At 43.2% G+C, this 27,548-nt stretch overlaps 1 protein-coding gene across 1 annotated transcript in view; it reads right to left on the reverse strand.

The window, feature by feature from the left end:
• TLL2 (tolloid like 2) overlaps nt 1-27,548 on the reverse strand; it is a 118,231-nt gene that overhangs the window by 36,942 nt on the left and 53,741 nt on the right. The window contains exons 4-9 of the mRNA XM_059395909.1: nt 20,076-20,231; nt 17,815-17,932; nt 12,802-12,980; nt 11,694-11,799; nt 4,089-4,213; nt 1,774-1,889 (exon numbers count right to left, since the gene is read on the reverse strand). Of these exons, the coding sequence (XP_059251892.1) occupies nt 1,774-1,889; nt 4,089-4,213; nt 11,694-11,799; nt 12,802-12,980; nt 17,815-17,932; nt 20,076-20,231 (800 nt within the window). The remainder of the gene's footprint in view (nt 1-1,773; nt 1,890-4,088; nt 4,214-11,693; nt 11,800-12,801; nt 12,981-17,814; nt 17,933-20,075; nt 20,232-27,548) is intronic.

Raw genomic sequence — 27,548 nt, forward strand, 5'->3', positions numbered from 1 at the left:
GATAGAGATCACAAGTAGGCAGAGAGGCAGGCAGAGAGAGAGGAGGAAACAGGCTTCCTGCTGAGCAGAGAGCCCGACGCGGGGCTCGATCCCAGGACCCTGGGATCATGACCTGAGCCGAAAGCAGAGGCTTTAACCCACTGAGCCACCCAGGCGCCCCAGGCAAATCCATTTTTTAATCAGAAAAATTAATGTGCTAATAGCTCCTATCACATGAAGTTCTGAGGATTAAAAGAGATAAACTGCATAATATGCTGAGAATAGCACCGAGGCCAGAGAAAACATTTAAGTGGACATTATTAACAATTATGAATTAGGACTACTCGAAGGTTGGCTTCAGGCCTCCGGAAATCCATCACCCCATGGCACCCCCAGCTGCAGGTTTGTCACTTGGCCTCTCATCCATTCACATGCCCATTCAAAAAAGACTTTTTTTTTTTAAGATTTAATTTATATATTTATTTGACAGAGAGAGAGAGATCACAAGCAGGCATAGAGGCAGGCAGAGAGAGAGAGGAGGAAGCAGGCTCCCTGCTGAGCAGAAAGCCCGATGTGGGACTCGATCCCAGGACCCTGAGATCATGACCTGAGCCAAAGGCAGCGGCTTAACCCACTGAGCCACCCAGGTGCCCTCAACAAAGACTTTTTGTGTGACTTTGTGCCATGGGCTCTGTTGGGTGCTGGAGACCTCCAGCTGAATAGTCTCTGTCCTCAATGAGGTTAGGGTCTAGAAGGTAGACAACCAGATAAACCAGCAATCATGTTATTGTGAGGCAAGCTACGGCAGGTATGACTGTAGGAAGCCTGACCCAAGGGGCAGAGAGGGCATCTCAAAGATGGCAGTGTCTAGTCTGAAGAACTCTTGGATTTGAAGGGAGGTGTGAAAACTCACACACACACACACACACACGTTTTAGGAGTGAAGAAGCCCCAAGTTCCAGTTCTATATTTTATTGTGAATTTGGGCAATTTTTTAAGTGTCTGGGCCTCAAATTCCTTATCCATATGATGGATGTGAAGAGATGCCAGAGGATTGAGAACTTAACACCCTTGGACCACGACAAAAGACGCTGCTGCCCTGGCTCAACTCTAGAGGGAATCTGGAGGGAATCGCAGAACCTTCAGACCCAAAGGATCGTGCTCACCCAGAGCTTGCATAGCTCCTAGACCTCACTGCAAGTGCCCAGGACCCTGGAGTTCCTGTCCAAATGGTCCTGAGCCTACTTCTAGATCATGCAGAGATCTCGGTCCTGGAACCCACCCTCCCAAAGGTAGACAGCATATCTAACCAATCTGCTCCTACTGGAGGAATAACTGTTTGCAAGGAGGGAGTGCAGAGTGTTTGGGAGAGTAGGCTGGGGTGTCACCATGGGTGCTCCTGAGATGAAATGGGGGTGCTGAGAAGAGAAGGAAGAGCCAGCTGTGGGTTGGGGGCCAGCTCTCCCTACATTGCTACCTCCCAGAGCAACACTCTGACATGTCAAGGAATTCTCAATTGGATCCTCACCTTCCAAGGCATTCTGATGGTGTCCTTATTAAGGAGAAAGGCTAGAGTCTACTTTGTTTTCCAAACTGTGAGCTTGATTTATAATTCACATGGACATTTTGCTTCTAGCCTCTATTTGTATGACACCAGTCAGAAGTCCAGAAATAAGCAAGCTGGCACACATTGGTGCTCATAGCATCGCAGCTGTTTTCACTACTGTCAATAATAGTACAACCCCCACACCTCAAAGAAAGCTATGTCACTTCCTGAGGTGGTTTCACACGTACCTTTTCCCCTGGCGTGACCGATATCCTCCAGACACAGTGGGAGTAAGAAGGGTAGCCATTTGGGAAACCAGGTGCAGAAAAGTTTCCTGTTGTGTCCTGCAGGGTCTCCCCACATGCTGCACAAGTAAAACAACAACTGTGATTCAGGCAGACATGCTCCCTATCCCAGAAGCTCCCTGTGCCAGGCCCCGTCAACACCCTGTGACCAGCCAAAGCCCCCGGGATGCCTCTGTGAGAAGCGTGTCAGTCAGACTGATGATTTTCTTCTGGCTGATAGAAGTGAAAATAGGGTCTGGGCACCAAAGAGCAATACCTAGGGGTTGCTGAGGTTCCTGAGGCTCTCACGATTGAGCATGGACTCAAGTGGGGTGCAAGTTTCCCAGACTTGCTGGGCCTTAGTTTTCTTGTCTGTAAAATGGGCCGGAGCTTCCTGAAGGGTTAATGACATGGATCCACTCAGTGCTTGGCACACAGTGAGCGTGCCACACACAGCGGCCGTTGTCATTATGACTAACATCTGAGGCAGTGAGCACAGAAAAGTACAAGTAGGTGAAGCAACAAGACAAAGAAAACACTCGGAAACCCATTTCATGAGAAACTCATTGGGTTGAATCTTGCCTCTTCTTTTTCTGCTGCCTATCTCTGAATGAGCTACCAAATAAACACTCAAGAAAACTCCAAGATGACCAGAGGTATGGGAAGCTATTCTGCCCTTGAATATTGGAGGGTTGCCTGGTTGCAAGTCTAGAAACTAGTCCTTACATATGTGAAAAATATTTCCCATGGGTCACCCCCAGAGTGTGGGAAACAAGCATCCTTACCCGTATCTGCCTACATGCAATTCAACCTCCACTGGGCAACAACCCTGCTCTTAGCTACTAATTGAAATTACTGGAAGCTGCAGTTTTAAAGCTGCAGGAAGGAATAGCTGGAGAGCGGCCCGTCATCAGCCTCAGGAAATCCTGGATGTTGGGGCTTCGATATCATGTTACTGAACAACTGCCAGGCATCACGAGGATTATGCCCAGCAGTCAACACCCCCAAGGGTTCCATGGAAATTATTTTCGAATAATCATCAACATTCTGCAAGAACAGATACATTACTCTATGGCTCCATGGTATTTACCAGCTGCCTCCAATCCTTTGGGGATGTAAGAGGCATATACATTATAACTAAATAAATACTATGGCATTTCCCAGAGAATGCTATAATGTTTCTCTTTCAATTCAGCTAGGTTATATGATATGTGCGTCCTGCACTGCAGCCCGAACACGCCCCCACATGACTAATAGCTGGATGGACATGTTTCCTAGAGTTTTGTGATGGACCAAACCCCACAGAGTCCTTTGCATGCTCTGTGATCCCACTTAGTAGGGTGATGTGATAGCCTACATTTTCTAGGATGGCCCCTTTTTCAAATATGCTGTCCCATGATCCAGCTGTGTGTCTGGTCTAGGGTCTAAAAAATGTTACTGGACCTGTGGGTCATGAATTTCCTTCTTCCTCCCCAAACTACTTAATTGTGTTCTCTTCCATCAGTGGTAAACCCGGGCTGCTGTAACAGATGTTTTGCACTGAAGTTCAACAGCTTAAAGGGGTCAAAGTGAGCTCACTCCCAGGACAGCAGGTTGGGGAGGTGGGGGGTGGGGGTGTGTGTGATGCTAAAGCCAAGGGGATGGAAGGCAAAGAGGGCACTTTCAAGGGGAGGGGCTTGTGGCTGGGCACGGAAGCAGACTCCTCAGACCCCAAGGTACTGTCCAGGCTCCGATGGCCGATTTCTAGCCAATGACCAGCACATCGCATGGCTAGGGAAGCCCCAAGGCCATAGAAACAACCTCATTTACAGCTCTGAGGATGTGGGAGGTTGACCCCCCCTCCCTAAGAACTCCTTCATTCAAGACCTTTCTGCAAAACCCTTGGTTTTTATTCCAACAAACCCACATCTCTCACTCCCATAGGAAGTGAGGGGCATTCAGAGTTACGCACTGCGCCAGGCCCATGGTCACTGCTGCTATTCCTCTAGGCCTTCTTCCTCTTCGGGCTATCAGGGCTGGGCCAGAGAATTCCAAAGGTTCCCACAGACAAAGCTGTGAGCTCCCAGACCTATTCTTTGTGTCACTCCTGGCAATCACCTCCCCAGTTTGGGCCTCCTATGCTGTCAGGAACCTTCCTGAGAGCAGCACGCCAGAAATTACAGCAGCCTCGTCAGGTCCCCCGAGCTGCTTTCCCAGCAAAGAGGCGAGCTTGCAAAGCGTGGTCAAGTCACACTCCGAGGGTGCCCGCATGGCCCCGGGACTCCCGAGGACTCAGTTACCTGGGCATTTGTACAGCTTCCTGGCTTGAGCGATGTCTCCCTGACTGAGCCGCACGCGCTGGCCAATGGTTGGCCTGATGCCATTGTCGTCTCGGCGGGGGAGGATGGTGTCTAAGAAAACTCCTCTGTGGGAAGAAAAGAGAGAGAGAAAGGAGAAAGACAGGTCAAGGCTGGCTGGCTGGCCGCGCTGGGATGTACAGTCTTTATTTCCCTGCCCACAGCTGCCTCGACGTCCCTGGCCCCTGGGCTGCCTCTCCACAGACCCGTATGACTGAAAAGATTTGCTTTACTCATCCTGGCATGTGGGCTTTCTATTTCATGCGCTGCCTACTCACTTCCGATGGGAGAATGACTCTGCCACGTTTGCTGATCTACCCTAGTCCACTGGCCTGGGGGCTTCCTTATGGATGGGCACTGAGTATTGCCACGAAGCCCCTGATGGGTCCAGGCCCCCGGGCCGCCACATCGTACAACTTCGGGGAGTACCATTCGGAAAGACCTTGGTGTGCGTGGAGCCCCCTGGAGTTGTGCAGCGGGAACCACTGAGCATGGATAAATCTTGGAGAGGCTCCACAGAGAGCCTGGGAACCAGCACAGTGCGAGGCTCTCAGGGGCTCAAAAGTTAGTGCTGGTTGACGAGTTTGTGAATCATGGGAATCAGGGTTTGGGGGCCTTTTTAGCAATGGGGATGATTGCAGAGAGCAAAGGGTAGCTGTGAGGGCCCTGGTCTAAATATTTCCATGTACGGCCTGGCTCTGCCACCTGGGTGAACTTGGACAAGCCCCATCCCTTCCTTGAGCCTCAGTTTACTTCTCTGACAGTAAGAGACTGGCCCCGACAGTCCTGGCAGTCCCTTCCAGTTCTAACATCTTATTCTATTCCCACATGAAGGAAATGGAAATTGACCATAAGAGAGGAGCAGACGGCAGGCTGCCGGGCTGAGCACAGTCTTGGACCTCCATGACATGGGCCTGGTAGACCCCTGTCCGAGCCTCCTTTTCTGCCTCCAGACCCCTGACGCAGGGCCTCTCTGGAAGGGAGGGCCTTCTTCCGAACCAGCTCCTTCTCCAGTTACCTGTGTCTTCCCTCCCTTGTTAACCAGGTTTCCAGAAAGAACTATCTCCATTCTGTCTGACTGCCCACCTCCCATTCACTCCTCAATGCAACTGCAACCAGACTGTCCTACAAAGGTCCACAGCCACCAACTGACTGATGACCCCGATGGACACCTGTCACCCCTCACACACCCTCCCTGACAGCACTGACATCAGCTGCTCCTTCCTTCCTCAGACTCTCTTCCCCTGGCTCCCAGGGCACCGACATCTCTGAGCAGCAAGGGGACATCCATCTACTTCCCGTTTCCCTCTCTGGGCTCTCCCTGGAGGTTCTGCCTTCTTCTTCTTCTCCTGCTCCACTGGCTTCTCTGGGTTTTCCCCTGCCATGGAAAGGTATACAGAAAACTCTCTGATTCTGAGCCCCAGAATCACCTGCTAAGCTCCAGATGCCCAGTTACCCTTCCCAGTGACCACACTATCCTCTGGGTCTGACATCCACACTCAACCCATGAACCCTGTCTCCCAAGACTCAATCCAAAGGTGCCATGGCACCTTCCATCATGCCTCGATCCATGCCCTCCCCCTCATTCCAGACCACTGCCTCAGCTCAGACAGCATCCCCTTCCTGACTTCTTCCCAGCAGCTTCTCAACTGGCCTCCCTCCCGTAGACTCAGCCACCTCTGTGGGGCCCCTTTAACACGACAATGGGATTGTCCAGAAATTTGAGAGCAGGCTTGCATCCTCTCTGCTCAGAAGCCTCCACTGATCTCCAGTTACCACCTGGATCCCCAGGCTCTTGGCCCACTGGCCTCTGCCTTCCTCTCCAGCCACTTCTGACCCCTCTACCCCACTTGGTGTCTGAAGCAACACCAAACTGCTGCTAGCCCCAAATGTGCCCTTACTCATGCTGCCCATCTTCTTGTCCACCAGCAAACTCCTGTTCATTCGCCAAAACCCCAGTAGATGGCTTTCCCTCTTAAAAGTCTTCTTGAACCTTTTTTATCCAAACCATCTCGAGTTACTAGTTCCTTTCTCTGGGCTACGTCTGGGCCTTATTTGTCTCGTCTCTTTGTCTCATACTCTATTATCTTTTTTGAAGGATGAAGGTATTTGTCTTCTCTGCTCAATAGTAAGTTCCTCAAGCAGAGACACCAAGACCTTCATCTCTATGTTATCAGGGACTGGAGCATAACAGGTCAAGAAATGCTTTTTGAATTAAATTATGTAACCAAGGTAAGGCAGTGTCTTCAGAAAATCTTGCAAAGCAATGTACCCCCAAAGGAAATGTGAAAATCCACATTACCTATGTATTAGCTGAAATTCTGTACTACCTTGAAAGTTGCCCCAACTTTGCCAAGTTTTAAACCTCAAGTAATGACTCCCCATAAAATTCTAAATTCAATCACCTACTAAATCTAAAAAGAGGCACTTCTGCCCTAACATAAAATATGCCCATTTGTAATTATTTTCTTGATTCCCCTGAGGGAAGAAATTTCGCTGCACAAAATGTAAAGCTCCTCACAATCTCTCAGCAACCCAGGCCAGCCAACCCCGCTAAAGCCCCCCCACACAGGTGACTCTGCCAGGAACGTGATGTGTGGGTGCCATTCTTATTAGAGTTTCCTCCCCACAGGTGAGAAAAAGCCTGCAGAGCTTAAGCATCTCTTCCAGAGTCCAGAGCTAGTAATGGCCAGCCAGCCCTGGGACGCAGGCAGGCCTGGAGCCCATCTCCCACAACCCCCTCCTTCCAGCCAGTGTTTCCCATGAGGGCGACTTCAGACACCAAAACAGCAGGAAAAACATCAGCTCACGCTCGGACAGCACTAGGGGGCTGGGACTCCCTCCCCAACTTTCCCCTGAGCTGCCAGCAAGGCAGTGGGCTCTGGAAGATAATTACCGCAAGAGGCGTCCCTTGCATGAACCACTGCAGTGACATCCCTCTTAGGTAGGACAACTCTTAGCATTGACATTCTGCTAAACTAAGAAAAGGTTGGGCAGATGCTTTAGGGAACAAAGCTGTTGGCTCTGAGCTCTCCAAACAAAGAGGTCCCTGGACCACAGAAGTGCATCCTCAGCTCCTGGACACCTGTCCAATGAAACCTGTAGAGATATCACTCCCCAGAGCCCGGGTCCAACCACGGGGGAGGAGAGAAGGCTGGCAAGAAACTAGAAACTGGGGGCGCCTGGGTGGCTCAGTGGGTTAAAGCCTCTGCCTTTGGCTTGGGTCGTGATCCCGGGGTCCTGGGATGGAGCCCCACATCGGGCTCTCTGCTCAGCGGGGAATCTACTTCCCCCTGTCTCTCTGCCAGCCTCTCTGCCTACTTGTGATCTCTGTCAGAAAATAAATAAAATCTTTAAAAAAAAAAAAAAGAAAGAAACTAGAAACTGAAGCTGGAAGGAGACAGATCAATCATAAAGACACACAAAGATGGGTTTTCCTACCAGTAAATGCTTGATGGGCCATTCTCTACTCTTTAACAAACTCAGACGATGTGCAGGCTGGCTCCAGGGAGTAACGACATGGAATTAGGGAGTTAGGGACTGTGAAACTTGACAAAAAGTGGGCCAGGAAAGACCATCAGTAAGGAGGCTATTGATCCATGTCCCACTGAACAAATGAGTTTCCTGAAAATCCATGCAGAAAACTGGCAGAAAGGACAGTGAAGGGATCCACTTGCCACAAAATAGATTTGCCAAAAATCATTCCAAACTCTGAGGCAGGGGTAAGCATGTAGCTGTCAAAATAATGAATGGCGCCTCCTATTGTCCATATTCTGGGCCTTGCACCTTGCTTGGCCAATGGAAATGATGTCCTGCAGGTTCCAGAGCCTGGGTCTTAAGAGTCCTGCAGCCTCCCAGCTTGTCCTACAGGAGCTATGAGTCCCAATGCAGTGAGGAGTCCAGTCTAGCCTGTTGAGAATGAGAGGCCCCAGGGAGGAGAACTGAGGGGCCCCCCCGCCGGATAGGCAGCACAACAACCACACATGGGACCAGCCATCCTGGACTTCCCAGCCCAGTGGCACGGCCACACGACTATTGCCATGGAAATGATCCCAGGCAAAACCAGAGAATGAGCCAGAATGACCCACAATGTCACAAAAATAAGTGGTTGCTGTGACCCATTGGTTTGAGGATAGACTGTTCCGTGACACTGATGACATCATGGTGGCAGAAGGAGATGGCCACTTCCCTTCAAGGACTTCAGGGGAGCTGCTGGACTCCTATGTGGCGGCCCATCATGCCCATGGGCTGCTCCCTCGCCCATGTCTCCCTCTGAGGGATTCTGGGTACGCTTGGTGGTGAGCTATTATTTCAGGGGTTCGGTCTATGGGCTTCCACTGGTCTGTGCCGATAAGCGGCACCATGTTGACAACAGTGTTAATGAGGGTTATCTCCTTGAGGGGCAAAAGGGATGGTGTTACGAACTACAGATCACAGGAAAAAAACTAAAGATTTTTTTTTTTCTTAAAAGAAAAACAAGAAAAGGGGATGCCTGGCTGGTTCAGTCGGTGGAGCACGCAACTCTTGATCTCAGGGTTGTGAGTTTGAGCCCCACGCTGGATGGAGAAATAAAACCATGGGGCACCTGGGTGGCTCAGTCAGTTATGTGTCTGACTCCCGATCTCAGCTCAGGTCTTGATCCTGGGGTTGTGAGTTCAAGCCCCATGCTGGGCTCCATACTGGGCGTGGAGCCTACAACAAAACCAAACAAACCAAAAAGACAAAACAAAACAAAACAAAACAAACAAACAAAAAAGAAAGAAAGAAAGAAAGAAATGCTGATGCCAGAAGCCACTAGCGGCATTCTGGCCCTGGCCTCTGGTTTCAGAGCTTCTCCTAGTAAATGGCACACGGTAGGTGCCAAGGAGGCAGTGCAGTTTCTGGAGCCCATTGGAAGTAATTTATCCCCAACCCCCCAACACAGGAGATGCTATGTAGATTCTCCTTATGACGTGACCACCATGTCTCTGGTATGTGGACAGAAATGCCTGAAGATAATGGAAGTTTCTTCCTTCACCTAGTCCCCAGCATTTTGGATCTCCCAGGCTCCTTTGATTGATTCATTCATTTATTTAAGAAATATTTATTGAGGGACACCTGGGTGGCTCAATCAGTTAAACGGCTGCCTTCAGCTCAGGACATGATCCCAGCGTCCTGAGATCGAGTCCCATGTCAGGCTTCTTGCTCAGCGGGGAGCCTGCTTCTCAACTCTGCTGCTGCCTGCCTCTCTGCCTGCTTGTGCTCTTTCTCTCTCAAATAAGTAAGTAAGTAAGTAAGTAAGTAAATAAATAAATCTTTTAAAAAAAGAAGTATTTATTGAACATCTATCGTGTTCTAGGCTTCATATGGTGCTGGGAATTAAAAGAGGATCCCCTCAAAGATCTTAGTCTAGGGAGAGAGAGGAGTTTAGATGAATGCACAAGAATTATTAACAGACAAATGATAAAGCAATATGGAGAGTTAGGACAGCTATGGAGACAAGATCCAAGGTATAACCTGCTCATTTGGACCAACTTGACAGTGGTTCTCTACAGAATCAACACTTTGTCTCTATTTAGCAGCCTGCAACCCCAGGGCTGATGTGGTGTGACCCCATATTTCCTACACCATTTCCCAAACCCGAGAGTCAGCCCAGCCTCCACACTCAAGCATCCTGCTCTGACCCCTGCAGGGTGGGCTAACATCCTGCCTATCCCCTTGTTTCCTGAGACACCCCCCCCAAAGGTCCCCAGGAAGGTCCTTCAAAGTCTCTGCTTCCCAACATGCAAGAGGAAGCCTCGAACGTCCACATGGCAATGAAGGCAACCCAATCTGTCGGTGCCTCACCTGTCTGCACCAGATTCAGAAAGCCCAATAGGAAATGTCTGAGCTGGGAGGGGCTCAGAGAACATCTAGTCCCACCCTCTCACGAGGAAACTGATGTCCAGGGAGGTGGTGATATGATCCAGCACAAAGCTATCCCCAGTTACTGTCTACATATCCCTCAATAGCACCGTGTGTGAGAGCACTAGGATTGGAACCCAGTCTTTGATTCTCATTTCAGGGGTCTCTTCATTACATGGTGCCCCCTGTGTCCTCTGATAAAGAGCCAGGAGAAGAGTAATAAGAACAGGGTCAGTCAGTCGCATGCCAGGTGTTCAAAGATGCTGACTTGGACACAACTCCACCCACCAGAGCTCCAGAGAGATCCCGCCTGGCTGCACGCAGATGACAGCTAAATCAGCTGTGTGCTCAGAGGGACGGCACCAAGCTCCCCCTGCAATGGAGAGCTTGGGGTGGGGAGGTTTGGAGGATCTCTCCCCCAGTCCTGTGACCTCATCAACAGCAGACTTCCAGCAGCCCTACCCAAGAGCCAACAAGCCCTGGGTGCCCAGTTCCCTGTTCACTCCCAAGAGCGCTATGTCACCCGAAAGAATGGCTTCCATTGATCTTTATGGACACAGGGACTCGTGAAATTATTTCCGTCTTTGCTATAACTGCTAAGAAGTGCACGGCGAGATTTGCTGCCGATCCCACCAAAGTGTACATGACTTCATGGCATGTATTCCCAATAGCCAGCTGATTCCAAGCTTCAGCGTAGCTCTCTACCCTTACTCTCCCCTCCCCCACCCTCAAGTTCCCTCATTTATTTGTTTCTTGTCCTATGTATATACTTGAACCCATTTCAAATCTTTTTTTCCCCCTCCGTGATCAAATAGATAAATAAAAAGCAAACAAGCTAGTTTTAAGAGGTAACTGACCAAAAAAAAAAAAAAAAAAAGTGCCGAGAGAAAATATTTACCCTGTGTCTCCTCTAACTCGAAGGTTTCAGAAAGACCCACAACACTGGGACCAGAGAGAGAAAACTTCTCTATACAAAACACTCATATGGTCTAGAAGCAAGGGCAGTACTGGCAATACTTAACATCCAGTCCAGCACAGCAATAACTCATTAGAACAGATCCCACTGATGCCAGCCATAAATCACCAGTCTGGCCATCCTTGGGTACACGGGCTACCATCGAGCGTGACCAGCAGGCAGGAAACCTGGATCTTTGTTCTCACTCTGACCCCAGCTACCTGTGTGCCCTCAAGCCGGCTGGAGTCTCATTTTCTTCCTCTCAAAAATGAATCCATGATTTACGACACTCCCAGCCCTCCTCTGGTCTAGCTTCCAATAAAGCACACCTCTTGGAGAGAAGCGGTAAGCGTCACCAGGCTTACACCAAGGACATGCTTTGGAAGACTCCCCCGCCCCCTGGATATTTTACCCAGAGCCCCTAAGTTATTATCCTGGCCAACCTCTCGATAATTTCCCCTTTCCAGTTTGCTGCTTGTGCCATTAGGGCGTGATGGAACGCCAGCTTCGCGACAGGATTCAATCTTATTAGCGGGAACCTGATTAGATTGTATTTCATGGCAGCCCGGAGGCCACTGTATTTCAAGGACAGACAGGCCAACTGTGCAAAGAGCATGCAGAGACCCACTCTCAGCACACCTCCAAGCATCCGACCCAAGCCCGCGGCAGGCACAGTAAAACACAGATGAGGCAGAAGCACAGATTCCGACCTTGAGAAGGTGTTCCGGGCGTAGTGCATGATGCTGTCAAAGTCGTAGGTTTCTCCCAGAGAGCTCACTTCCCCAGCTTCCATTTTTAAGAAATTATACTCCTGACCTGTGACACAACACTCTGTTAAGGCCTTTGAAAACAAGGCAAGTCCCTGAAAGGAGGCAGAGGGGGAGGAGGAGGCCCCATAGCCACTTCTGAGAGCTTCAGTTGGCCCAATCAAACAGCAAGGCTGCGGTTGTCCCCCTTGTCTTTAACAGACTGGAAATTTGAAACTTCCAACAGCCCTGTGTTCTCCCAACCCCACTCCCCAACAGCCCCTCCCCAGGTGCCACTGGAAACCCTTACTCTACGTTTGTAGACAGGTTCATTATTGATCTGATTGCTCAAAAACTTAAAAAACAGATCTCTGATCTTGCTACGGAAAGAAAAGAAGAAAAATCAGAGAGCTAAATTCGATCCCCAAGAATTCACTATTCGGATTCTCAAAAGCATTTAAGGCAACCAGATGACTCAGTGCTACTTTCAAGTTCATTATGAACTTCTATATAAAATTATTTCATATGAGAATTTCTGGGTTTTGTTTTCTGGTTTTTAAGGGTTTTGTTTTGTTTTGTTTTGTTTTAAATCTAGATACCCTATCTGCCTTGGGGCAGGCAGAAATTCTGCAGGCAGAAATACTGCATTTACATGTACTCATGTCCTAATTGTATTTGTTTCAAAAAGATGGGCTGCTGAAGTCAGCAAAAGGGGCTCTTAGAAAAGCTACCAGGAGAACTCCTCTTTTGGCTTCTCGGCTTTGATGCTACCAATAGTGTTCTGGTCCACTCTGTTCCTGTTGGGAAATGGAGCTGGATTTCATGGTCCTTTACAACGTAAAAAGTCATTTTGTTTCTGCTGTAACCTACAAGCTGGGGCTTCCTCCCAAGAAGGACCACAGAGGACACTGGCAATGCTGGTGACAAACGCCTGCACAATAGGGTTGCTGCCTCCTTACAGAACAAATGAGCATTGGTCGGCTCCCGGAAACCCCTCCCCTTCACAGCTGCCTGCCCTGGTGGATGCCAGCTTCCTGGTCAGTGGCTTCCAGACTCCATACTGGCTCCTTACCTGGTTGGATGTTCTCTCTGATGATGGTGACATGCTGGTCTCTATCTGGCCGGGTGTGTTCATGCCAGAACCCAACCACATGGCCCAACTCGTGCGCCACAATGCCAAACTTGTCACAGTTTTTCCCAATGGATATGGCCTGTGGGCCTCCTCCTCGGCGCCCAACATAGGAACAACAGCTGGACAGTTGCAGAAATACCCAGGTTAGCAGGTCAGAGAATAGGAAGAGTCTAATACCCTCCCCAATGTGTGTGTGTGTGTGTGTGTTTGTGCGCGTGTGTGTGTGTGTACGTGTACACACATATGTATCTATGTGTGCTGAAAGCACTCTCATTGTCTGAGTTCCCTCCCAATACAGAAATACCCTCCAAAAATGGTTCACCTTTTTGGTGGTCATGGATCTACTTGAGAACCCAAGGAAAGATAAGGCCTAGATTCCCAAAATAAAGACCACACCCTTTCCAACCCCTGCACCCCCAAGTCTCTGCTGGATCATCTCTGATGACAAGGAAAAGAGATAATGAATGGAGTAAGCTGAGTTTCTGTGAAGGATGAGTCTTGATATCCTTATCAGAGGAGCCTTAGAAATGATGATTCCTCTTCTGGGCACAATTATTTTTTTCAAATAACATTTATTCCTAATATATTATTATATATTATTCCTAATATAGAAAGATATAAGAAATTAAAATGGCCCACAGTCCTACTGCCTTTACCACCCAGAAAACCTCTATCAAACATTAAAAAAAAAATACACAGTTGGGGCAATTGGGTGGTTCAGCTGGTTAAGTAAAGTGACTCTTGGTTTCAGCTCAGGTTGTGATCTCAGCATCGTAAGATCACGTCAGGTAAGTTCACGTCAGGTAAGTTCATGTCAGGTCCCACACTCATCAGGGAGTCTGCTTGAGATTCTCTCTTTCCCTCTGCCCTTACCCCTCCCCCACTCTCTCTCTTTCTCTCAAATAAATAAATTAATCTTTTAAAAATATATATGTTCAGGGGCGCCTGGGTGGCTCAGTGGGTTAAAGCCTCTGCCTTCGGCTCAGGTCATGATCCTGGGGTCCTGGGATCGAGCCCCACCTCGGGCTTTCTGCTCAGCGGGGAGCCTACTTACTCCTCTCTCTGTCTGCCTCTCTGCCTCCTTGTGATTTGTCTGTGAAATAAATAAATAAATCCTTTAAAAAAATAAATAAAAAATAAAAAATATATATGTTCAGAAGATTGAAGTATTGTCTCTCATCCTCTCTAATCTCTTCATCCAAAGATAACCATTGTTAACAGTGTCTCAGACATCCTTCATAAAAATTAGTATACATTTTTTAAAATTACAAAATGCATTATGTACATTGTCCTTCATTTTTTATATTTTTTCCTCCTTAATTTAGAGATCTTTTTATAATAGTGCATAAAGACCTCCTTCATTCTTTTTAAAGTACAATTAACTTTTATTTAATCAGGCTCCTAATAGGTATACATTTAGGCTGATTCCAATTTTTGCTATTTAAACAAAGCCTCATGGGAGAGGAAGAGAAAACAAACAAACAAATAATAATAAGGAAACCAAGAAATGGTTGGACTCTTGTTCATGTCAGGGTAAAGTCTTAGCATTGGGACTGATAGATAAAAGGGTATATGCATTTGAGATTTCGATAGATATTATCAAATTGCAATCCCCAAATGTGTCTACTTACATGCCCACTAATAATATATTAAAAAGCCCTATTTCCCCACAACCTGGACAACACTGGTTTTATCAAATTTTTTTTGGTCAGCTGGATAGGTGAAACATGGCATTTCACCATATCGAGATTGGATAGCTTTCCATGTTTTATAAGACATTTGTATTTCTCTTTCTTGTGAACTTTGTGATCACATCTTTTCCCTATATTCTTTTGGGTTGTCCATCTTTTTATTATTGATTTGTAAGAACCCTTTATGAATTAAGGAAATGAGTCTTTTTTTTTAAAACTTTTTATTTTTTATAAACATATATTTTTATCCCCAGTGGTACAGGTCTGTGAATCGCCAGGTTTACACACTTCACAGCACTCACCAAAGCACTTACCCTCCCCAATGTCCATAACCCCACACCCCTTCTCTCAACCCCCCTGAAATGAGTCTTTTGATTGCCAAATATATTGACAATTTTTTTTTTCACTTTATTTCTTATTTGGCTTTTTGTTTGTTTGTTTATGTGTTGTTTTGGTTTTGTTTTCACCATAGACAATTTTAAAATTTCAGTGTATGTAATGACTTCATTTTTTTTTTTTGCCCTGCTTAGAAAGGCCATCTCTAGGCCAAGATTATAAGTAAACTTCACTCTTGTTTCTCTCTAATACTTTTTAAATTTCTTTTTTTTCTTTTCTTTATCCTTTTAAAAATGTTTACATCTTTGATCCAGCTAGAATCATTTTGATGTAAGAAGTGAGGTAGGAATCCAGATTTTCTATTTTTTTTTTTAAGTTTTATTTATGTATTTGACAGAGATCACAAGTAGGCAGAGAGGGAGGCAGAGAGAGAGAAAGAGTGGGGAAAGCAGACTCCTCACTGAGGAGAGAGCCTGATGAGATTCGGGGCTCAATCCCAGGACCCTGAGACCAGGACCTGAGCCGAAGGCCGAGGCCCAACCCACTGAGCCACCCAGGTGCCCCCTCCAGCTTTGTTTTTTTCACAATGAGCTCTCTACCCCACTGTTAAAATATCCAAATGACTAATATAGCTCATTTAAGTAATACTCATTTAAAATGCTACCTAAATCTGTGTATAGGCATATTCACTTTAAACTCTTTTGTTATGTTCTAAGTGATCTTAATTATTATCATCTTCACTTGCATTTTAAACCCTAGATGTTTGACTAGACCATCAGACCTCTTCCCATAATCCCACACTACTTCTGTAACTGTTGTTACTGTTTCTCTCTCTGTGCCTCTTTCCACCTCCTCTCTCTCCCTCTCTCTCCCTCTGCCTCTGTCTCTGTCTCTCTCCTCTGTTGGCTATTTCTACATGGTCATTCCTCCAGATAAACTTTAGTATCATTTGTTAAATTTCTAAAACATAAATACACATATACCTACATATGTATAAATGTAGATATTTGCATCACAATGGCATGCATTTATAGGTTATTTCAAGGAGTTGTGACATCTTTACTATGTTAAGTATCCCTATACAGGGAGTGGTATGCATTTCCATTTTTACTTTTTTTTTAAGTTTCCTTAGAGTTTTAGCATTTTCTTCCTATAGGTCTGGCATATTTTTGCATTTTCGTTAAGTTTATTCTTAGATGTATTATTTATTATGTTTCTATTAAAGTGATACTTTTCTCATTACAAAAGTGTATCAAATTATTTCATTATACGGAAAAGTAATTAATTTTCTTGTTACATTTGTAATCAGTCACCTCATCAGGGTCTCCTTTTGTTTCTAAGTTTCTCAATTGTTTTTCTGGGTTTTGGGGTACATGTTGCACTAACTTCAAACCATGCAAACACTGCCTTACTCCTGCCAATACTTACTGTGTGTATTTCCTTCTCTTATCTAATTATATTAGCTAGCATTTTCCAAAACGTGTAAAATAATTGTGGTGATCATGAATATCTTTGACTTGTTCCTGAGTCTAGAAATGCTTCTAGAATTATCATTGTTAAATCTGATGTGGGCTATTGGGACACACACACACACATACAGCTTTAGCCATATCTCTCTAACTTAGAATTGTAGGGCTTTTATTGCCTGGATAAGTTATAATATTCATCCTGATTCCTTTGTGACCTAAGAGTTGTACAAACAAAAAATGGAGCTTTTAACTTACTAGGTAATGCACGGGTATTTACTCTACTCTTTGTCATGATGTCCAGTCTCATTGCTTTGCAATCAGAGAACATGTTAATGCTCTTTCTGCCTTTGAGAATCCATCGAGGTGCGTTTCATGCTTAACAGATGGACAATGTCTATAAATGTTCAACACACGCATAAGAAGAAAAGATCTGTTATCAGATTGCAGAATCTGATAGATCCATAGGACCAACTCTATTCTATTTCTCCAGTCCGCTACAAATCTCTACTCATTTTTTGGTCACCTCAACATTGATCTTCTTGGGTGGACAGAAATGAAATAAGGTCGCCTGCTGCTGGTGTTTCTGTCAATTTCCCCTTGAATTCCCTGGGGCTGGTTTTATGACTCTTAATGCTGCACTGTTTGGTGCATAAAGATTTATGACGGTTATATTCTCACTGTAGCTTGGACTCCTTCTCAATATAAAGTGTCTCACCTTTTTTTTTTTTTTTTTAAAACACTCCCCTACTTTAAAAATGAAACAAAACAAGAATGAAACAAAAAAGGCCTTCTCTGTAACTAAAATTACGATCCTAACATTCTTTTTGTTAGCATTTGCCTGTGTGCCTTCTTTCCTTTTGCCTGTAACCTTTCTGGGTCATTCTCTTCAGTAGTCATTTCATGCATATCCCATGTAGTTGGGTTGAAGTATATGAACCAGTAGCGGAAACTTTTTCTTTCAGTAGGAGAGGACATCACACTTATATTTCCTGGCATAACGGCTAAATTTGGTCATAATCCAGGCACCTTATTATTTGTTATGTTTTCTGGAGGAAGTCTCTTAGCCCAGGGAGCCCATAAAATTACATGCAGAATTTTGCATAAACGTATATCCATCATGAGGAAGCCATAGCTTTGTCAGACTCTCAGTACGATCCCGGGCCTCCAACTGGTTTGGAATCTCACTTCTCCATATGAAACACCCCAATTCCTTCAACTGCTCCCATGACAGGAGATCCAGACCCCTTGTCTTTCTAGAATCTTCTTCTTGACCGGCCTACTTTGTCCTGGGATTATGAGTTCATTGGGGGCAAGGGGAGTTTCTGACAAACCCTATGTTGCTATTGATCACAGCTCCTTGGAAATATTTGGTTTTACAGAGAAAATTCAATTCTCAGGAGCCATCAGATTTGTCTGGCTCAGGTTCCACTGAAGTGGCCTTGCAGGTGCCTACTTACCCACAGGTTCTGTAACTGAATACAATGAAGCTCTCCTCATCAGTCCTTTCTACGAAGGTCACACAGGTGTGCTTCTCCCAGTGTCTCATGGCCTGCTTGAAAATGGCCCTCTGGCTTCCTGAAACGACAGGGCAGGTCTCATCACTGTCCTGATGGGTCTTTGCCTCCCTCAGAGGCCATACGCCATGCTGACTCACAATGACGCTTTTTCCAATGAGAATTGGTCCCCCAGACTAGAAATGCGCTAGGAATAAGGATTTCCCTTGCGAAGAATATAAATTTCCTGAATTGCCCAAACTCAGGGAGGAAGAGTTCGTGAAGGGAAAAGAGGATAAAAGTAGATTTTCAGAATATCCCAGACTCTCCGGCTTTTCCTTTGAATGGAGAGTACTTTCATCTAAACTTAAAACAAAAAAAGCTTACCCAGATTATTCAACTGGAAAATTTAAGGCTTTTGAAGTAGCTCACCAGCATTGCATTCTGAGGCTTCATTTTATTTTCTATCTACAGGAGTATGGGTCCATATGCTCTCAAAAGTTTGTTTTCAGGTACGGTCATGCTACTTTTGCCTGGGGCCACAGTGTTTTCTGGTGGCTCCTTGAGCGTCCTTTTCTACAAGCCCTTTGAAAACAGGTGAATTTCATGCTTTCTCTGAGCACATCTTCATATTTCCTTGAGTGAAATGTGTTGAGAAATAGAATAGTAAGTAAACTGTCTGGGAGAAGAACAGAGTAGTAAACTGGCTGATAGTTACTTCCAGTCAATATATGTTCTCTAAAAGAACATATCAATCTGTTCTTTATCAATCTGAGATAAAGAACAGTATTTTGATTTTCCTAGAAACAATGAGAAGGATCTAGAAAAATACTGTTTGGGGACTACAAAAAGCAATCGGGGATGGTGTCTGAGTTCTAGAATGACCTTGTTGCCAAAAACAAGCAGAGCACTGGGGAGGCTTCCATCATAGTCTGGAAGACCTGGGTGTGATGTCATATTGTCCCAAAAACAAACAGACAGAATAAAGAATAACCTAGCCTAGTTGTCCACTTTTTTTTTTACATCTTGATATTTTTAGTTCAAATCATTTATAGCTCAATCACTCACCAAAATAGCAATCCCACTAATTAGAGAACAAGAAAAACCACCACGTTAAGAGAATTCTCTATATAAAATTAGCTAACTTTGATGAAGGTTGTGTAAATCTTTGGTCAGAAAAGCACACCGCATCTCAAAGAGCGTGGTTAAGCACCAGGGAACAAAAGTCAACGCATTTCAGGTAATGAGAAGTACTGTACAGACTAGAAAGTGGGGTGCTGAGAACAAGTAGCCAGTGGGATATTGGGGGTATCAGGGAGGCAAAGAGGCCTTTCTGGGGATGTGTCATCTGATCTGAGATGCAGTGATAAGAAGAAACCACGAGAAGGTCTGGGGAAAGAGTGTTCTAGGCGGATGGAGGGCAGGTGCAGGTGTGTTAAAGCAGGAATGAGCTGGGCATGTTCCAGAAGGGAAAGGTACCTGTAATGTCAACACGCAGGAACTGGGGAAAAGAGAGCAGGAGCAGGGCAGGAGACTGGGTGGAACAGGGGGCAAGGGCTGACCTTGGAGGCCATGGTCAGCAGTTTCAGTTTCACTAGTAGTGATGGGAAGCCACTGGCTGACCTACGTATTTTAAAGATAATAATACCAATAGCAAATAATTACTAATTACTATGTGCCAGGTACTAGTCAAGTGCTTCATCTAAATTAACTCATTTAGTTCTCAAAACAACCCTATGAGCTAAAAAATATTATCATCCCCACTTACAGAAGAGGGACTTAACCTGGCAAGGTTAAGTACCTTCCCACAGGGTGTACTGCCGGCAAGCAGTACTAGCTGGGACTAGCCACATCTAAGGGCCCACTCTGCTTACCTTGCATATTGCTGCGGGGATGCGACCGGTGTGGGTGCCCACCCAGGCAGAAGACAGGTCAGCCACCCTGTGTGGCTTTGGCCTGGAGGGCTTTGCTTACCTACCCATTGTGCAAACCCTGTCCCTCTTTCAAGACCAGGATCATGTGTCACCCCCTGCATGAAGGCCTGGGGACTAGGTGATCACCACTGAGGACACAGTCCCAGCAGAGACCACAGTTTTGCCAGGCTTAGAGCACTAGCCCTGAAGGCATAATGGAGCACCAGCAGGTAGGACAACCATGTCCCAGGCTCTGCTCCACCCCCCGGGGAGGACACAGCCCCAAAGGAGGTCTCCTCTGGGACTACTGACCAGTGAAGTTCCCACCGATGACGTAGGGGATGACCCCTCCAGGCCATATTCTCTCTGTCCTCGAGGTTGTGGCTCTTCGGACGCGTGGAGAAAAGGTCTCAGCTCGGGCATCTGAGGTCCGGGGGCTGTGCAGGAGCATGGCATTGTCCTCGCCATCTGCAAGAGAGGCACGCTGCCATTTACTCTGCCTTTAGTTCCTTCTGTACATCATGGTTAAGACTATACTATCCATGAATCCACAAAGAACATGTGTTCTAAAGGGGGTATTCGGTCTGCTCGGGGTTTTGAACCCCTGGGTGTCAGGAAGGGTGCCGGGGCTACGACGGAAGCAGGCTGGCTTCCTGGAAGCTTTGCACACCCTGTGGGGCTCCATGGAAGCTGGAGAGAATCAAGCAGGGACCGAACAAGGCATCCTTTGGGATGGAGTCGAGTCAGGGATGCGCTCTCTTCTCTGGGAATATCGGAGGGAACTTACTGAGCCAATCTCCAGCCCTGACCAAATACCCATCAATGCTGCAAATGTGGAAAATCATTTGGCCAGTCTGACAAAGTGAACCAGCTTGCAATGGTTCAGATACTCTTTGCAAGATGAGCCTCTGGAAAAAGCAGCGCCTCATAAAATCCCCCAGCTCTTCCCGATCTCTTGGCACAGCTAGACCTTTAAGAGAGGGAGGTGGAAAAGAAGTGGAGGCCCTTTTAAGGTTCGGAGTCCACGGTAGGGCCCCGGAAATAGTAGAGACAGACAGGTGGGGTAGAATCGCTTGAACCTGTGGCGCCCTAATCATCAAATCCACATTCATTTTGTCCATCACTCAGACAACATAAGTTTTGTTTTCAGCCTACTTATGTAGATTCCCTCATTATTCTCACTTGGAACATTTTCTCTTCAGTTTCTGTATCTTTTCCCTCAAAATCAGCTTTTGATTTTTTTTATCCATTTCATTTTTTATTATTCATTAATTTTATTTCTTTTATTACTTCCTTCCATTTGCACTTATTTTATTCCAATCTTTCCTTTCTATCTCCTTTTCTTTTTAAAAAAACTGGAGATATAACTCACACACCGTAATAGACATTCTTTTAAAGTATACAATTTAGTGGTTTTTAGTATATTCACAAAGTTGTGCAACCATCAGCACTACAGAACTCCACAACATTTTCATCGCCCCAAAAAGAAACACATTAGCAGTCACTTCCCATTTCTAGCCCCTGCCCCAGTCCTTGGCCATTAGTCATCTACTTTCTGTTTCTGCGGATGCGCCTATTCTGGACATCTCACACAAATGGAATCAGCTGATATGTGGTATTTTGTGTCTGGTTTCTTTTCCTTAGCATGTTTTCAAGGTTCATTGGTATCATACCATGTATTAGTACATTATTATATTTTATGGCTGGATAATATTCCATTGCATGTATCTACCACATTTTGTTTATCCATTTCTCAGATGATGGACATTTGGGTTGTTTCTGCTTTTTGGCTATCACGAATAATACTAGTATGGGCATTAATGTATACATTTGTGTGTGAACATATGTTTCCTGTTCTCCTGGGTATGCACCACAGACTGGAATTGTTGGGTCATTCAAGAACTTTACATTTAACAACCTTTTGAAGAACTAGCAGGCTGCTCTCCAAAGCATCATTTACATTCCCATCAGCAATGCATCAGGGTTCCAATGTCTCCATATACTTGTCAACACTTGTTATTGTCAAGCTTGTTGATTATAGCCATCCTAATGGGTGAACTGGCATCTCAGTGTGCTTTTGATTTGCATTTTCCTAGTGACTACTGATGCCAAACATCTCTTTATGTTCTTATGAGTCATTTGCATATCTTCTTTGAAGAAATGTGTATTCAAATCCTCTGCCTATTTCTTAATTGGGTTATCTTTTTACTGTTATAATTATTCTTTGTATATTCTGGACACCGGACCCTTATCAGACATATGACTTACAAATATTTTCTCTTATTCTGTAGGTTATCTTTTCATTTTTACAATAGTATTCTTGGAACCATAAAAGTTTTACATTTTGATAAAGTCCAATTTATCCATTTTTGTTTCTTATGGTTTTTGTGCCATATTTTAGAAATTACAGCCTAATCCAACCTCACAGAGATTTATATCTATGTTTATAACTATGTTATATCTATTTATATCTACAGTTCTATAGTTTTGGTGCTTATATTTAAGTCTTTAATCATTTTGAGTTAATTTTTATATATGGTGTGAGGTAGGGGTCTAGTTTTATTCTTTTGCCTGTGAATATCTAGTGTTTCCAGCATCATTTGTTGAAAAGATTAGTTTTTCCCCCATAGAACTGTCTTGGCACTCTTGTAACAAATCAGTTAGCCATCCTCTTCTGGCTTCTTGAGTTGAACATTCGGCACATAATTTTCAATTTTTCTTATATTCTACTGTTGATATTTTTAGGCTAAAATTTCTCTGAGTTCCTCTTTAGCAGCATTCTATCATTTGACATGTATATATCAATGTTAGACATTGATATATTCTGATAGCTCCATTTAGACTTTCTTCTTTGATCTTTTAGTTATTTAAAAGTGTGATTTTCAAAATTCCTAAATATTTGTTTCTCTGTGGGTGTTACTGATTTCTAACATTGCTTTGTGTTCCAAGGACCCATTCTCCACGGTGGGGGTCAGCAAACTTTTTCTGAAAAAGAACAATAGTAAATATTTGAAGTTTTGTAGTTAATACGTTCTCTGTTGCAACCAACCAGCTCTGCCACTGTAGTGTGACAGCAGCCATAAACAATATGTAAATGATTGGGTATGGCTGTGTTCCAATAACAGCTTATTTGCAAAAACAGATGGTAGGTTGGATTTGGCCTCCTGGCTGTAGATGACTAGCCTATGCTCCAAGGTATCAATTCTTTGGTATTCTGAATCTTCGTTTGCAGCCCAGTACGTGATTGGTTTTTATAAATGTCCCAAATGTCCTTGGATAATGTGTATTCATTTCTATAATTGATGGTTAAAGGATGCTACATATGTTATTCACATATTCTACTTACAACTATTTTGGCTCCTTGGTGTATCAGTTACTGAGAAAAGTGCCTTAAACAACCCTGACAACTAACATTGTGGACTGCCATTTTCTCCTTTATTCTTAATTTCTGTTTTGCATTGTTCAAGGCTATGTTGTTTAAGTAATACAAGTGAAGGACTGTTAAATGTTCCCAGTTGAATTATTTAAATGTTCCCAGTAAATTATTTCTTTCATCATTAATGACCCTCTTTATCTGTAACAGTGTTTATCCATAATAAAGATTATTTTGGCTGATATGAATATTACTATGTCAGTTAAATTTTGATTACTGTTTGCCTCATAGAGCTTTTTCCCACTCATTTATTTTTGATCTTTTTATGTAATTATGTTTTTTTAAATGAGTCATTCAACAGGCATTATTCTGTGAGTAAATTACATTTCCCACAATAATAACACAAACTTTGCAATGGTCTTATGGTTGAGATTCAATTTTTTAATTATATATGAAATAGTTTTTGTAAATTGAAATTTTTATTGATATACTTATAGATTCACATGCAGTTGTAAGAAATAATAGAGAGATTTTGTGTACCCTGTACTCCATTTCTCCCAATAGTAACATTTTATAAAACTATAGTACAATATCACAACTGGGATATGGACATTACTGTACTCCACTGATTGCATTCAGATTTCCCCAGCATCATGTATACTTGTGTGTGTGTGTGTGTGTGTGTGTGTGTGTGTGTAGTTGTATGGAATTTTATCACATGTATTGGTTTGTTTACCACACTTTCAAGATACTGACCAGTTGCATTACCATAAGAATCCTTCATGTTGGCATTTTATAATCCTATCCACATCCTTGCCCCTCTCCTCTCTACATCCCTGCCCCTCTCCTCTCCTCCATCCCTAAACTCTCAACCACTAGTCTGTTCTCCATTTAGAAAATTTTTCATTTGAAGAATATTACATAAATGGAATTTAACAGTGTATCACCTTTGGGAATTGGCTTTTCTTATTTGGCACAATTCCTTGGAGATTCATCAGGGTTGTTTTATGTATCAATAGTTTCCTTCTATTGCTGAGTCATATTCCATGGTATTCAGGTACCACCACTTGTTTTAACCATTCACCTGCGAAAGGATATCTGGGCTGTTTCCTGGTATTACAAATAAAGCTGCTATGAACATTCATATACAAGATTTTGTGTGGAAATAAACTTTTATTTCTCTGAGATAAATAGTGGAATTGCTGGATTGGTAGTTGATGGTAAATGGTAAATGAGTTGATTTCTGGGTTCTGTATTGTGTTCCATTGAACTATGTGTTTATCCCTCTGCTAAGAGGACATGGTCTTGATTACTGCAGTTATATAGTAAGCCTTAGTAACTGGGAGAGGGATTACTCCCATTTTAGACTTCTTTTCTATGACTGTTTTAGTTATGTTTCCATATAGAGTCTATGGCTGTCCATATAGATTTTAGAATAAAGTTGTCTCTGCCTACAAAAAAAACATGCTGGGATTTTGATAGGAATTACATTAAAACAATAGATCAGTTTGGAGATAACTTTATCTTTACCATACTCAGTCTTCCAATCCCTGGACATACTATGTCTCTGCATTCATGTAGGTCTTTCTTGATTTCTTTCATCAGTCTTGTGTGATTTTTAGTATATAAATATTGTACATGTTTTTTAAAAATGTATAGGAATTTCATTTTCTTTGGGTACTTATAAATTGTATTGTGTTTTAAATTTTTATTTATGCATAATTATTCTTAGTATATAGAAATGTAAGCAATTTGGGGGTTTGGGCCTTGTATCTGCCATGCTAAATTCACTTACTAGTTCTAAGGTTTTTTTGTTTTGTTTTGTTTTTGTTTTAAGATTTTATTTATTTATTTGACAGAGGTCACAGTAGGCAGAGAGGCAGGCAGAGAGAGAGAGAGGGAAGCAGGCTCCCTGCTGAGCAGAGAGCCCTATGCGGGACTCAATCCCAGGACCCTGAGATCATGACCTGAGCCTAAGGCAGTGGCTTAATCCACTGAACCATCCAGGCGCCCTAAGTTTTGTTTTGTTTGTTGTTGTTGTTGTTGTTGTTGTTGTTTTTTAGATTCATTAGGATCATCTACATAGCAAACAAGTCATTTGGAAATAGAAACAGTTTTATTTTTTCCGTTCTGATTTTCATGCCTTTAATTTATCTTTCTTGTGTCAATGCAGTGTCTGTAACTTCCAAAACTATGTTGAATAAGAGTATGACAGCAGACGTCTTTGCCTTGTTCCTGGTTTTAGGGGAAGTAGTCAGTCTTTCACTATTAAGTAAGATGTAAGCTGTAGGTTTTTGCTTTGTTTTGTTTGTTTTTATTTATTTATTTTTAAGATCTTATTTATTTGAAAGAGAGAGCAAGTGAAAGAGAACATAAGCAGACTACCCACTGAACAGGGAGTGTGGTGTGGAACTTGATTCCGGGACTCTGGGATCATGATGTGAGCTGAAGGCAGATGGTTAACCAACTGAGCCACCTAGGTGCCCAGCTATAGGTTTTAGGCAGATGCTCATTATCAAGTTAAGATTATTTCTCTCTATTCCTAACTTGCTGTGTTTTTATTATAAATGTTAGATTTTGTTAAATGCTTTTTTTTTTTTTCATTTAAATGCTCAGTTGATGTGATCATGGGATTTTTCTTTTTTAGTTTATTGATATGGTAAGGTTACACTGATTGATTTTCAAATGTCAAACCAGCCTTGCATATCTGGAATAAATTCCACTTGATCATGGTGTATAATTATTTTTTACATGTGGATGGTTTTGATTTGATATTTTGTTGAGGATTTTTGCATATAATTATAATTACATTTTAAGTATATCTGTTATGAACACCAAATATCTACATTTTTTTCTTGTTGTTCAATCCAAGAATCTCTCTTTTAACAGGTGAATTATAGTTATTTTATAACTGACATACCTGGCATTATTTCCTTCCTCGTGTGTGTGTGTGCATTATTTGCTATTTTTTTTCTTTGCTTCTTTTGTTTCTCCTTGACTGCTTTTGTAGGAATAAGATATTTTCCGTATTTAGTTTTTATTTCCATTATCTCCTTTCTAGTCTTTAGCATTGATTCTAATTTTTAACATTCAAACTGGACTTAAGAAAGTACAAAGAATTCACAAACTACAAGATAGACCTGAAGAAATCAGAATCTCCATTCTCATTCTGAGAATACAAGGATCTCAAGGCATTTTAATTCACAAAGAGACCTTTTGCTGTTTCACATTACTGTTTACTTGCTTTTAAGATCCCAAATAAATTGCTATTTACCAATGATTTGTTTTTAAGACAGATTTATATCTGCCTTCATATTTACCATTTCCTTGCTTACTGCTACTTCTTGCATTCCAAATCTCCTTCCTAGAAATGCATTCTTTATTATTCTTTGATGATGACAATAAACTCTCAGTTTATTTTATCCTCAATCTATTTAATCTTCACTCAGTTTATTTTATCCACACTCTAGAAATTAAGTCTAGCTGGGAATGTACAAAATCCCAGGTTGACAGATGTTTTTCTTCAAAGACAGTATTCCAGTATACTTCAGTCTTCATTATTAACAACAGGAGATATCCTTATAGTTTGATGGTCATTCCTTCACCTGTTATCAGTCTTATCTTTTGTTCTGTTCTCCTTTTGTTTTTTGTCTTTCTCAGCATGATTATAATTGTCTAAATATGGATTTATATGAATTCTCTGCTTGAGACCCAGTACAATTCTTCCTTCAACCGTGGAAAATTCTAACTCCTCATCTGTTTGACCACTGCCTCTTCTTTCCCAGTATCCCTATGAAATTTCTCTCATTTTCAAGGATTTCTACTGATTATGTGCTTAACAGTCTCACTTTACCCATTGTGTCTCTTTCCCTTCTTCCATATTTTCTTTGTCTCTCAATGGTGAAATTTGTGTGGTTTCCTCAGATCTATTTTCTACTTCACTAATTCTCTCTTAATTTGTGTTCAATATACTATCCAATTTCAGTTTCAACAATATATTTATCATTTCTAAAAGCCCTAATGGCTTCTAAATCTGTCAATTCTTTTTTCCTCTCTACTATAGTTTCAAATTCTTCCATTGGTTCCTTTGTTATATATACTTATTTACTCCTTTAGATTGTCCTATTATTCTTATATCTCTGGGTACCAATTCTCCAATTTATTGTCTCTGCTGATTCTCCTCAATGGATTAACTTTTTGTGTTCCTAATGTTTTTATTTAAATCTCATTTTTAGGGGAGATCATTCCTTTCTAAAAGAGCCCCATATGCCATCAATTATGACTGTGAGCCTTTTTTTTTTTTTTTTTTTTTTTTTTTGGTGCTGTGGGGATTTTAGGGTCCTAGATCAGTTTTTATGTTATTTCTAAGTTTAGGGTTTCCATATTTAGGAAATGTAATTTGAGAACTTATA

This window comes from Mustela nigripes, chromosome 4, assembly GCF_022355385.1.
Source record: "Mustela nigripes isolate SB6536 chromosome 4, MUSNIG.SB6536, whole genome shotgun sequence".
Classification (NCBI taxonomy): Eukaryota; Metazoa; Chordata; class Mammalia; order Carnivora; family Mustelidae; genus Mustela; species Mustela nigripes.